Source organism: Tachysurus vachellii, chromosome 9 (assembly GCF_030014155.1).
Source record: "Tachysurus vachellii isolate PV-2020 chromosome 9, HZAU_Pvac_v1, whole genome shotgun sequence".
Classification (NCBI taxonomy): domain Eukaryota; kingdom Metazoa; phylum Chordata; class Actinopteri; order Siluriformes; family Bagridae; genus Tachysurus; species Tachysurus vachellii.
In genome coordinates this window covers 17,064,164-17,078,497 of record NC_083468.1, presented here as the reverse complement: position 1 = coordinate 17,078,497, position 14,334 = coordinate 17,064,164, and the positions used below count along the sequence as shown (strand labels likewise).

Here is a 14,334-nt window from a genome sequence, read left to right as displayed (position 1 = left end):
ACCCTGCCAGGGTCTGTCCCTGTCCCTGTTCTCCCTTCCTCTGCGGCAGTGTCCTGTTTCACTACAGTGCACCACAACCTGCGCATTGCACACTACCCCAAGGGGACTTCCTCCTGCCCCTATTGCAAGCGCTTAATAACGGTAGAACTGGATTCACGCACGAGTCACTCACATAAGACTGATATGCTCTGCTCTACATCTCAAAACACCACACACGCTGAGTTGCTAAGCCATTCCTTTTGTGTGCAAAAATAACAGTGGATCAGATCGCCCAGGTGAAATCAGACATCATTTTTTCTCCCTCTGACTTGTTTGACACAAAGGAACTGACCTACTGCTGCACATGGTTACCGCCGAGCAGGCTCATCTCACACAGGCACACACTGCCCTCAAACGCTCACGGCTCCACACAATATCAAACACCTGCACATATAGACGCCAGCGCCTTTATCCCACACTTGTCTATTGAGAGCCCATTTTCAGACCATTAATCATCCAATTATTCTGAACAAATTAGGCAGCTTAGGGATCTACCTTAAGAAATGTATTTCCTAGTGACTAATAAGGTAGTTCCTAAATGTCAACATGTAGTCGAGGAAAGATGTGCAATAAAGCTGCCTACAATTAACAGGAAAAAATTGAACAAATCATGCTTTTGATACAAATTGCAGATTAAAAAAAAAATAACTTCAGCTTTCCAGGAGAAGAAAGCAATGATTTAGCATCAATGGCAGGTAATTATTTTTCTAAATACAACTTTAGTATTCATTAATGGTCATAAATATTGACATACATCTGTAACTCATGGTTAAATTATGTATATCTACACTATACTATACTACACTACACTATACTATACTACACTACACTATACTATACTACACTATACTATACTATACTACACAACACTATACTATACTACACTATACTATACTATACTACACTATACTACACTATACTATACTACACTATACCGTACTACACTATACTACACTATACTATACTATACTACACAACACTATACTATACTACACTATACTATACTATACTATGCTATACTACACTATACTACACTATACTATACTACACTATACCGTACTACACTATACTACACTACACTATACTATACTACACTATACTATACTATACTACACTACACTACACTATACTATACTATACCATACTACACTATACTACACTACACTATACCATACTACACTATACTACACTACACTATACTACACTACACTACACTACACTATACTACACTATACTACACTATACTACACTACACTATACTATACTACACTATACTATACTATACTACACTATACTATACTATACTATACTACACTACACTATATATTAGGAAGAGACTAAATTCATTAAATAAACCATTCACAAAATCTGACATTACAAAGGTCCAGTTCTGTTTACCCACACGCACCTTTACTAACTTCTCAAGATGTGTTGTCACAATCTTTTATCAGTCCAAACTCTTTTACAGTATATGCTCAAGAATTCATAAGCAACTTTTTTTTTCTTTCTAAAATAGTACAGCCAGCTGTGTAGCATTACATTATAGCTCTCGTGCTTAAACTGTGCATATTTTGTATACAATCCTTTATTCTCTTCATCTGATTCTCTTTAAACACACACACACACAAATACACACCACACACAGAGTTGTGGTACTGGTACTGAGCTCAGTGGGGCGGTGAGTCTTGAGGGTCCCAGACGGGCCATATCATGGGTGACAGAGCCGCGGTAGGCTAAGGGTAAGCTACGCTACGCTAACTGCATTCTGCTGCTCAGAGACGCACCAGAGTACACACACTCACTTTCCGTGTCACGGATACGACATGCCCGAACCTGTCTCCAAGGAATGGGCCAGTTTGGCTATAACACATTCACAAAGTATAAGAGTTACTGAGTGAGTGAAAGAGAGAGACAGAGAGAGAGAGAGAGAGATTGATTCCATAGAACATTCCGGCAGATGCTGGTTGTTGAGTGGAAAGGTGCGAGATCCCTAGCCGCGGGTGTGCCTGTGCTCCTGTACATGTGTGTTAGAGTGAGAAGCTGTGTAGGAGAAGTGTAAGGCCCTGTTATGTGTGTTGTGTGCATGCGAGTAAGTGTGAAAGCCAAAGTGTGTATCAGATGTGAAAAAACTCAACCTGTGTGCACGAATGGAAGTGTGTGAAGAACCCCTGCATGTGTGTGCTCTCTGTGTGAGAGATCATTAGAGATCATACTCTCACATAATGTACAGAGTGATTATGGAGTTCTTCAACTCTACAGGCAGCCTGAGCACACAAACACGATGCAACACAAGCCATTACGCTAGCACATTACACAACCTTCCACAGCACACACACTACTAATGCTACTGTTAAAGGAACAGGATAGGATTCTTATCAAGTATTTTAGGAAAATGTATTATTCCAGAGTGCCTATGAAACACAACTACACCTCATTTGACTAAATATGGATTTTAGATATTTTTTAATACATTACTTTAATTTATTTCCTGTTGTTGTTGAAAGCACCCACTAATCCTTAATAGTAATATAAAACCCCCTCAGTGTTCATGAGTTTTTAGCCTAACCCTGAAGCTCCAGAGAACATGCTAACATTATCTTATACCAATAGTTAACCACTGGTTCTAGCTAATCTCATTAGGCTCAAAAATTAATAATTATCTCAATCAGAGATCTTCACAAGGCTAGTAACACAAACGTGTATGTGTGTGTGTGTGTTCATTGTTTACAGCCTTCTTCTAGAGGACAGTGTTTATGCTCGTACGTCACTGTCAAAGCTGTGACACCTACTGCCAAAGTCTAGCAATCTGTAAGCGTGACAACAACACAGCATGCAGAGTAGAGCTGTAGCACCACTGAACAGCCCTGCTCAACTGTCATGTCTAACTGGGGAGCACAAACTACACGCACACTGCCAGAGCAGAGTCCATTTTGTCCCTCCACCCTCTCTCATGTTGTGCCTGTCCCTGGCTCCTCTCAGTTTCCTTACGTGTCACAGACAGGATGAGGAAAACAGTGTCAGCAGCAGTGAGTAAAGGGCTAAAGAACTGCCCAGCAGATATGAGGACAAGGAATACGGCGTTCCCGATGGATCCTTTCCCCTCTTCTCTTTCTTTCGTTCCCTTTCTCTTTCTCCTCCTCCCTTTCTTTCTCTCACACCACTCCTCAAATTATTCAATTTAGAGCAGACGCCACATCTCCCTGTGTGCCAAGCTGCTGAAGTTCACTCTATCTCGCTCTCACGCTCCCTCCGTCTCTGTCTTTCCGTCCCTCTGCTTCATCTACCCGTTCATTTCTCAAACCCTCTTATAGATCATCGTCTCGAGCAGGGTGCTTCGTGAACAAAGCAGAAGGTGTGTGTGGTATGTGTGTGTGTGTGTGCGTATGTTTGTACTTGCGTCGACAGCTACACCTTGCAAAGTGTGGAGAATTTGCAAACTGATGCATACTTCCATCACTATTCATTATACGCACACAACCCCACGCAGACCCACATGCGCAGACACACACAGAGCCCAAACCGGTGTCCTATGTTGTAATAAAATGAATTCGAATGTCTTGATTTTCTCCGAAGATTTGCGCTGCCCCATGGCGAGCGGTTTTGATTTGAATTCACCAGGCCACAAACTCGTCCGAGTCTCCTGCTCAGCAAGAGCGCAGGAACAAAACAACAACAAAACAAGTAAACAACTTAAACATGTCCCCTCCTGCTCTGGCTTACTCTAGTGCCAGGCAGCAGTCCACAGTGTGTGTGTGTGTGTGTGTGTGTGTGTGTGTTTCACAAACTCCCTGACAAACCTCTTGCACACACTGCATCATAACTAAACCTCTTGTATACCATGATATCACCGTCTGCATACCGGAATAGATGAAACTACATACACAAACAACATAACAGCATAATCACATCACTGCATTAATAAAAGTGTGAGATCATTTATTTACTTTTATTATTGGTTTATAAGAACACTCCAATTGTTAAGTCCTTTGCATGACCTCTTTGTGGTTTATTACTTTGCAGTTAAGACGATGGTGGATTTTCTACTCAGATACAGGCTGAAGGATGGGTGTATGAGTGCATGTTTGATGGGCATGGAAAGAGGAGGAGGCCTTGAAGGGTGTAGAGGGTTTAGAGGTGTGTGTGCTCTTCTCAGCCCAGTGCTCATAGCTTTAAACTGGAGCTGCTGCCTATATTGCAGTCCCCAGGTTACACCTCAAGTAGCCAGCCAATCAACAGTGAAGGGGGATTGGGGAGTGTGTGTGTGTGTGTGTGTGTGTGTGTGTGTGTGTGTGTGTTGGGGTTAGGGGTCTGAAGAGAGCCCCCCAGATCCCCATTCTAATAAAACACTGTGCCATTCCACAAGCTAGGGCAGCTGGGACATGGGCAGACAGCCACACGCGCACACACACACACACACACGCACACATGCACACACACACATGCACACACACACACACACACAATAAAGGTGTCTGTCAGCAACACAAACCCAACAATATTTACAGAAACCATTAACCTAAATCGTATAAAAACTTTTAGCTAAATCTGCTCATGCAACATGCAAGATCTAGAGACAGGCATCCTGGTCATTTTGACAGCTTAAGTACTCGACAGAGGAAATGAATTCCAAGTAACCGTGTACTTGGATCCAGAGAACGGGGACGGATTTGATCTTAACATCTCTAAACAGTGTATTGTGCACGAGCCTGTTAAAAGCAAGATTCTGGGTAAAATTTCATCTCTTAGCTGTGTTCATTTCTCTTCTATGCTAATGTTAAAAAAAGCTTTCATTTAAAAATAGTAAATTGTAGAATGTAGAATTCATTGCAAGGCATTGCTGGAGTTTTGAAAAATGAAAGAATGTGCTTATTTATAACTAGGAAATAACTAGAAAATCTGACAAAGAAGTTACTCTGAAACTTTAGATAGAAAGGGCAAAATTAGATATAACACAAACATGTTTTTATTCTATTTAATTATATAATTTAATTATAATTTAATTATATTCTGTGTAACAAAACATAATTAAAACATGTTTGTACACACGCCTCACTGTGGTAAATACCAACATTCATATCTAGCTAGTTGCTGCGTTCAAGGTGGCATCCTTACGGTCTATTATAACATTTTCTAGTATAAATAGTGTGAGTCGTATGTTCTTATTAACAACTGCAACAAGAAAACGTGTATTTCAGATACCTGAATGAAGCACTTAAGAAAGTATGGAATGCTGAACACCAGTGCAATTAACAGTCACAACTTTGCTTATGCAGGGGAAGAGGGGCAGGGCTAGAAGGCTAATGCTAATGAGAAGAATTTTCAAGATGGCATTCAATCTCAATAATTCAATATATTCGACAAAAACTAGCAGCATTTCATTCATGCCGTCTGCATCGATTGGGAACCATCTTATTTTTACAGTGAGCAATAAAATGCCAATGTTCCTTTCGAGATAACATTACACTTCTAAATTCATACAATAGACGGAAGGGTGCATAGTGCATAGTGTATAAAATGTCATTTGGGGACGAAACTTTTGTCTTCGCATTTGCTTGACATTTGGAGTACAAATCTGAGGCAATGGCACATTGTTTCAGTAGTAGGTACATTGTACTTTGATGGATTTTGCTCACTTTTAGTGTTTCCACATGCTTCAGAGGCCACAGTTAGTGGGGTAGCTACAGCTCAGCCTCAGAGTAAGCCACTTCCTGAGCTCCACAAATGACTCATCTTATCTGGGCAGTCTTTAAAAACTCTAACTCCATTCATTCGAGCCTGTGCCTATCTCAGGCATCATCGGGCATCAAGGCAGGATACACCCTGGACGGAGTGCCAACCCATCGCATGGCGCACACACACACTCTCATTCACTCACGCAATCACACACTACGGACAATTTTCCAGAGATGCCGATCAACCTACCATGCATGTCTTTGGACCAGGGGAGGAAACCGGAGTACCCGGAGGAAACCCCCGAGGCACGGGGAGAACATGCAAACTCCACACACACAAGGTGGAGGTGGGAATCGAACCCCGACCCTGGAGGTGTGAGGTGAATGTGTTAACCACTAAGCCACCGTGCCCCCCAGCACAGAATTCATGTTAATTATAATAGTAAGCATTGTTATAATAATGCTAATACTTAAAACTAGTACCAGCAATGTATTAAAATTGTAAATAATGATATTAGCTCTAACAATGATTTTAATGAATACATTATGCATCCACTATGTACATCTGACTTAGTGAATTCATCTGTCTCACACACACACACAGACACACACACACACACCATTCTTACATCACTCTGCTTTTCATCGTGAGATACTCACATGACTCAATTATTCAACACTTTCAGGCTGTCAGGAGGAGAGAGCAGGTATCAACAAACAAACAAGCACAAAGACCATTCCCAACCAACACAATCTCTGGCAGACACACCACACACTCATCCAAACTGCTGACTAGGGTTGAATATTTAGCAGTGCTAAAAGAGACAGCATACACACACGCACAAGCAAGGGTGCTGGTCATGGGGGAGATGCAGCGCCCCCTGTAGGACTGCAATATAGGCAGCAGTGTGTAAAAATGAGGAAGGCTGTCAGTGGTTGACAGCAGAAGCCACAGAGGGGCCAACAATGGGGCAGGATGGAATGTGTTGGGAAGAATAGCAAGAGAAACAAAACAACAGCTAAAAGAAAACACTCTCCCTCTCTCGCTTGGTCTCTCTCTCTCTCACACACACACACACACACACACTCACACACACGCAAACACACACATACACATGCACAGTGTAAAGAAAGTCTCTGAAGTTTCCAGCAAAGGAGCTAGGATCTGGCAGAGTGGGTCTAGCTGCGCTGATCAGGGCAAAGCATCACTTATTTACCAGCTTATGACTGCACTATTTATGGGACACAGGGGAGTGGCAAGGGGAGAGAGAGAGAGAGAAAGAGAGAGAGAAAGAGAGCAGCAGAGTGAGACTAAAATATGCATGTGGCTGCAGAAAGAGCACGAAAGACAGAAAAAGGAGAATAACAGAGTTAGAGACTGTTAGTGTTGGTGTGTGAGTGAGAGGCACAGGGGGGAAATGGGCTATGCAGGAGGGAGACAGCATGATGCAGTGAGTGTCCTGCAAAGGCTCATGGGAAGATGGAGCATTAACAGAGGCCGGCCAAGAGAGGAATAGGGCATGCAGACTAGGTTCCTCCATCCATCCAGCCTCATTAACACACACACACCACACCACACCACACACACACCACACCACACCACACACACACTAACTACACTAAAGTTGGAGTTCAAGTCAAACTAAAGTCAGATGGTGAGCGGTATTTACACACTACACACAAATGCAAAAATAAGGTATACTTTTAATGGATCTTAATATAAATCTAATCCACACCCAGATTTTTGTGACAATAACAGTGTTAAAAATGTAGACAAATAAAACAGAATTGAATTGGCTTATCAGAAGTTATAGTCAGGCATGCTATTGTGATACCCAATCAAATCAGTTCTTCTTATTTGCTTTTAAACCAATGTTTGTTTGTGCAGTTTTAAAATATTAGTGACTTAATCATCTATTAATTAATCACACAATGCTCGCTGCATGATAATTTGTAAAAGACTAAATCACATCTAGTGAATGTGCCAGAGAATGATAGAGAATGGCCAGACAGGTTTGAGCCATAACTTAAATAACCATGTTAACAATCTTTCTTATAAGAAAAGCATCTCAGAAAGAACAGCGTGTCAAATAAATAGGTGACAACAACAGCGGACAGACTACATCAAGTTGCACTCCTGTCAGGCAAGGACATAGCAGGAATCAGACGTTGCAACTGGACAGTTGAAGAGTAAACTTGCCTGATCTTTTTCCAAATTGGCAGCTATCTAGTTTCACTGAGCCTGTGCTCATCGCAGCTTTAGAATCCTGTTCTTGGCTGACTAGAGTGGAACCAGATGTGGTCTTCTGCAGGTGTTCCTATTAACTTGGCCAGTGATTTTACAATATGGATACATTAATTCTCAGAGTTGTAAGTAACTAGTTAGCAAGTGAGTGATGTAGATTATTTATACTAAAATGATGTGATATCAGTATTTTACGTTGACAAATCCAGTTTAGAAATAAAGAGACTGCTAAGCCTTCACTTGAACCACAATCTTAACTGACACACCCACACCCATTGGTTGGCCTGAAGCTCCAGGTCTGGCATGGACATAGGGGGGCCATAAGGGAACAGAGGGATGGAAGAAAGGATAGAGGAGGGAGACTGCACCCACTGGGTCATCGGCTGGAGTGAATATCTTGGCCGTCCAGCCTCAGGGCGAGGTGGACAGTGACCGACAGGGTCCAGCGCTACTCCTGCTGCTAAATGGACTGACCGGCCATATGCCCAGCACCGGCGGCTCTACATCACTGTCACTCCATGGCTGGGGGTGGGGCTACATGCGGTGACCGAGAGGATGGGGGGCTTATGGGAGATTTAGGTCACACCCCCTCCTATTGCCTCCCTGAAAAGATTAAGGTAGATGTATTGACATGAACAGGCTATTAACCTCACATCTAACTACCAACACTGACTCCACCTCCCCTCTCCTACATATATAAACCCTGGTGTGTGCAATGTGCAGGCTGGTGGCCCATTGCTCAGAAAGATGAATGCAGCATGGGCCAGGGCAGGATGAAGCTGACCCCAGCTGCCCACTGGAGCTTCACAGAGCTGAGTTATACACCAGCATGCCCTCCTCAATCTGTCTGACCTATAAGCAGCACAGAGAAGAGTCAAAGTATTCTATTAGGGACTCAACCTAGTATATAAAACTCTGCACAAAGCTAACGACTATTGTATGACTAATCGACTAAATTATTTTCCATGAATAATCCAGATTACATAAAGGGTATTAATATTCTATAAAATCTATAGAAACTTCAGACCCTAAAAAAGGGTATTTAGTGGCAGCTGGCTAGAAAGCTCAGTAGTCATTAATCACAGGGTTTCCTTCTCCTTCTCATGCAGATCTATACCACTGCTGAGTTTAGTTCTAGCACTACATCTGCCATCTGAAAACTCAAATAAAGTGAAGTGTGCAGAGTCAAGCAGAGTGCTGGTCACTACAGAGGCTACATCTTAATCAATAAGAAAGTAGGAACTTGCTAAGGCACATTTGAATGTTTATCCTAATGAGACTAAAATGTAAATTCACCCAAATATTTTACTACACAGATTCACAGAGAGTGTCCATTTCAGAAGACTGAAATATAATATATTATTTAATACAATAAGCTTATTAAAGTTGGGTTGTGAGGCCACCACTGTAATTCAATTTAAAAAATAATCATGACCCCTGGCTATGCTTCACAAACTCCTGGGGGAGTTGGGAGTGGTGGAGGGGGTGAGTAGGAGAAATCATGTTTTGAGATGTAACCGATCATACCACTAGATTAGATCTTGTTATTACTGTTATTATTACTACTAATAATAAAGTGTATCAGATATTTTCCTTAACATTTTATTTTGAATCTTGGTGAAGAGGGCTTTAGTGCCGAACCAGAAGGAGAGCACTTACTGCGAAAATATTTTCACTGACATTGGTGTTTTTCTGAACATTTCAATCTTTTCTTTTTGCTGTTTTATAAGTGATTTTACTGCCAAAGCACTTAATGAGATAAGATACAGTACAGGTGCATGCATGTAGGTATATATATATATATATATATATATAGGTATTTAAAACCTTATGTAACAAAAGACACCTGGTGTGTCTGGTAGCCATAAATTGTCTTTAGGGCCTGCATGTGTGTGTGTGTGTGTGTGTAGAGAGAGAGAGAGAGAGAGAGAGAGAGAGAGAGAGACAGAGACAGAGACAGAGAGACAGAGAGAGGGAGAGAGAGTGGGTGTGTGTTTGAGTCTCAGCATGACCAGCAATTAGGAATCTCAGATAAAAAAAAATCTCTGTGACACAGAGAACAAGACAGAACGAGAGCGAGAGTGGGTCTCATCTAGAAAGGAGTGTTGTAAAACTCATGAATAAGGTTACAATAACTCAAGCCCATTTCTGATGACCTGTCAACAATCCACGCTGAACACTTGCTCTGTGCACCTGAGCGTAAACCTGTTGGGCATAGAGCTGTCTGTCTAGGATGTATTCTAAACCATGGCAGCCCCCTCCAACCACACACACACACACACACACACACACACACCTTAAGCAAAAAGTCTTGCTGTACTACAATGAATGAACTCAACAAAAAAGCTCCTGTGTGCTTAAAAACATTAAGGATACTATACCAATACTTTACCAGTATAATGACTGAAGTGTAAAATAGCTGACAAAATGTGTGAAGTGCATTTCTGAATAATAATAAAATAATAATAATAGTAGTAGTATGTTATAATTCATATCCTCTTCACATTTCTGGAACTTTACGTTGACTCAGATTTAAAACAACATATTAAAAAATCATGGTGTGTGTTATATGACATGTTTATCTGTACTACTATTAGGTCAAATGTGCTTTAATCTGCATCTCCGATGGCTTACATGACTCTCATACTGTAGGTCTGTTGTGTAAACAACCTTCACCCACACAGTCACATGTGGACAGCAGTTGAACAAGAGCAGGTTATCAGCTACCAGCTTGTAGGAGGAATTTGGAGGTTATTGAGAGTAGAGGTATAGAGTGACTAACCTGCAGCTCAGTCTGGAAGAAGAACTTCTGCGGACACTGCGAGCAATCGTAGATCTTGTCTTCCTGCCCATGCACGGCGAAAATGTGCTGCTGCAGCTTATTGGCCTGCACGAACACTGGAGAATGAACAAAAGGAAAAAATGATCAGACGATTGGAACTTTCAGTCCCTCTATCAGGGAAAAGTGATGTCAGATGGTGATTGAGTTGGTAGACAAGCACAAATCAGGGGAGATATCACCAAAGACACCTACCTTTAGTGCAAGAGAACGAAAAAAGTGCATGAAAATGATGCAAGTAGACACATGGGGTAAGGAAAAAAAAGGAGATTTCTCTCTGTATGTTAGAAAGAGGGATGATATAAAGAACGAAATAGGTGAAGGGATGGAAAGTGTAGGTAGAATGTACTATGCCCTCAAGGACTTATTTATCAATAAATCATCCCCCACCCTTTCCCTGAGATTTTCAGTTCTGTTCCTGTGTTTCTATATTTTTTTTCCCCATTTCAGTAAACTTAACTTGCAATGTATGTGTAGAAAACATGAATTATTAAAACTCCCTGGAGGAGAGCCAGTCTCTTACTTATTCATAAGCCACACAGGAATGGTGTTAAACTTAAAGAAAAATAAAGACCTGCATACCTACTGTGTGTGTGCTTGTGTGTGTGTGCGTGTGTGTGTGTAGGGTATAGAGAGCTGGACAAAGCATGATAATCAAGAGGACAAAAACGAGCAGACAAATTGTTGGACAACATGACACTCCAGGGAGATGGAAATGGAAAAACAAACTGTTACTCACTGACAAAAAAAAGGACAAGGAATTCAATAGTATTTAACTGGTCATTGGTGTATGGCTAATACGGAAGAAAACAGAGGGCCGGGGGAGAACAGTCAGACCTGTAAAAGCAGTCAGTAATGCTGACAAGCTCAAATAATGATTTCTGATTCCCAAACGTCAGCTGACATGACAAGAGGTTGAAGTGACTTTCAAAAGTGTCTATGAACATAACAACAAACACACACACACACACACACACACACACACACACACACACACACACACACACACACACACTCAGGGATGTTCAGCTAAAAGCACACATACAGTGAGGCAGTGAGGGTTCTGCCCTGGAGAGGGTGAACGGATTACGTCACTTCTCTATAAAGCTGTCCTTTATTCTCTGACCTCTGCTAATGCTCTCTGCTACACACACACACACAAACACACACACAGATGTGTTCACTTTTGAATGCTCTCTGACACACACACTCACACACACACACACACACACACACACACACACACACACACACACACACACACACACACATGCTAACACACACACAAACACACATGTAACTGGTTCAACATAAAGACCTTCAAGCCTTAACATACATGTTAAGGCATTTTATTGCCATTGGTATAAATGTGCTTCAGTAACAGAGACCCTCAGAGCAGGATCAACATCACAGGGATCTTACTCATGTTATACCTCCCAGATCAGTTACTGTCCCTCCTAAAGAGATGCTAACATTACAATCAAGATCAGAAAGAAAAAGGACATCACAGGTTAAAGGACTTGTAGATAAAGCTGACATGGCACAAAATTAACCAGATCTATTACAGCTCATGCCATGTCCTTTAATGGTTCCGCTTTACTGCCAGGTGAGTTTTATTTACCTGAAAAAGCAGAACTGTAGTTTGTAAGTGTCTCCTGTATCATTATAAATATCATCATTGGCTAAACTGTAGCTGTTGCTCCCACTGCTTATTTTATTACAAATGTTTAAAAAGGACACAATAAATGTAGAAATATACTGGTTATTAAAAGCAAGTATATTTCAGATTTCATTTTGAAGTTCATGATTATGAGCATCTTCAGTATCTGCTGTTATACTTGATAATAAAGAACGTAAAAGAAAAAGTAGAAAAAGTAGGAAATGCTTCTATAGTACACTTCAAGGCCTCTTCTGACTCATTGTGAAGAATGAAAGCAATGCCTACAAATCAGCAAGCTTTACATTCAGAAACATGTCTGCTGTGACTGTGAGAATATGAAGTTTAGTTTCTTAGTGAAGATGATAAGAGTGATGGATGAGCAATCGCTATGGCTGCATGACGCTCTGTTTTGTTTAGCATATTCAGGCATATCGAGATGTACTGAAGAGTGTATTGGTTGTCCTGAAAGCATACTTCGTCATATTTTACACACTGATTGATCTGTATAAAGGCAGTTTGTGCCTTCCCGAAGGACACCCAGTGTACAATTAGGTTTGTTCTTTCACCATCTCTCAGCTGGTTGCAATACAAACTTAATTTAAATTATCTCTGTTTTAATGATGGATTTCTGCTATTGCATTATTCACTATTATTCGAAATATGATGATCATACACACAATTGCTTCAGCTTCTTCTCACTCTACTCCTCTCACTTCACCAGCAGGCTAAGTTGGGGTAGCCAGAGTGGCACGTTCTGCCCAGGAGGCCTCTGGTCCCAGCAGACCTCTCAACAGGGAGGTCAGAACTCATTAACTTTACTGTGAGTGCATCGGGAGAGCCGGACTGCCCGGGACACCACGACTCCTCTACGCTGACCTTTATTACACCTTTATTATTCCTCTGCTTCCACATAAGATCCTGTCATAATATTTTCTTTCTGAATTATGTCCATAGAGAAATATATCCTGAATGGTAAAGTGCAGTCATTTTATTTTAGTTTTTTCATTTCACTCAGATAATATTCAGTCCTGAAGTCATATCATAGCCAGACTAGAAATTTTGCAGTCTTTAGAAACAGGCCAAGATGGAACACTCTTCTATTCACTTCCTCTATTTTGTTAATTAGCCATGATTTAGCTTGGGTTAGCAAAGACAAATTTACAGTTCAAATTTATAACCAAATTTTGTTAGCTGTCTATGATTAGTATTTTGTTGGTAGTTGACCTTGCTTGCTAATCTGTTTGCTTAAGTTGCTAGCAAGTTAGCTAACCATAAAAAAGTAAAAGACACATATATTAAATATTACACATATATACGCACATATAAATATATATATACATTTTAAGACAGTTCAAGATGTATTATATAAATATATAATATAATTATATAAATACTCTTTCCTCATGACTGCCTACTGATAAAATTAGTGCTTCTCAGACGTTCTAATGGGTTTACAGCTCTGCTATTAGCAAACAATGTAAAAGTTCACCGCACTTCACACAAATTTATTAAATGTGATTTGCAACTGTTGATCACAGAAAATTCCTTTGAACTGAATTAAATTCTATTTTTTTAAAATGATGCTGACTCAAAGGAGCCTTCTCTGAGCTACACAAGGCACTTCATGCTATATAAAACTTTCACACCTGTTTTTCTGCTTATCCACACAGCCTTGTCTTAATATAATCTGTTCAATTAATTAGCTAATCAAGGAGACACAAAATCTAGTAGAAGCAGCCAGCAGAGAGGATACGAAAAAAATTCTGCAGTTATTAAGAGTAGGTTAAAAACAAACTCATCTGTTTAATTGCACACAATTAGGGCATGTGCAAGAGAGCATGTAATAGAGTACGCCTGCATATCCAAAACCTGAGCAACT

The 14,334-nt window shown here is 40.7% G+C and overlaps 1 protein-coding gene across 2 annotated transcripts in view; it reads right to left on the bottom strand.

Annotated features, from left to right (window-relative positions):
* znf423 (zinc finger protein 423) overlaps positions 1 to 14,334 on the bottom strand; it is a 141,703-nt gene that overhangs the window by 6,189 nt on the left and 121,180 nt on the right. For both annotated transcript variants that reach the window (XM_060877982.1, XM_060877984.1), the window contains exon 7: positions 10,739 to 10,854. In XM_060877982.1, the coding sequence (XP_060733965.1) occupies positions 10,739 to 10,854 (116 nt within the window). The remainder of the gene's footprint in view (positions 1 to 10,738; positions 10,855 to 14,334) is intronic.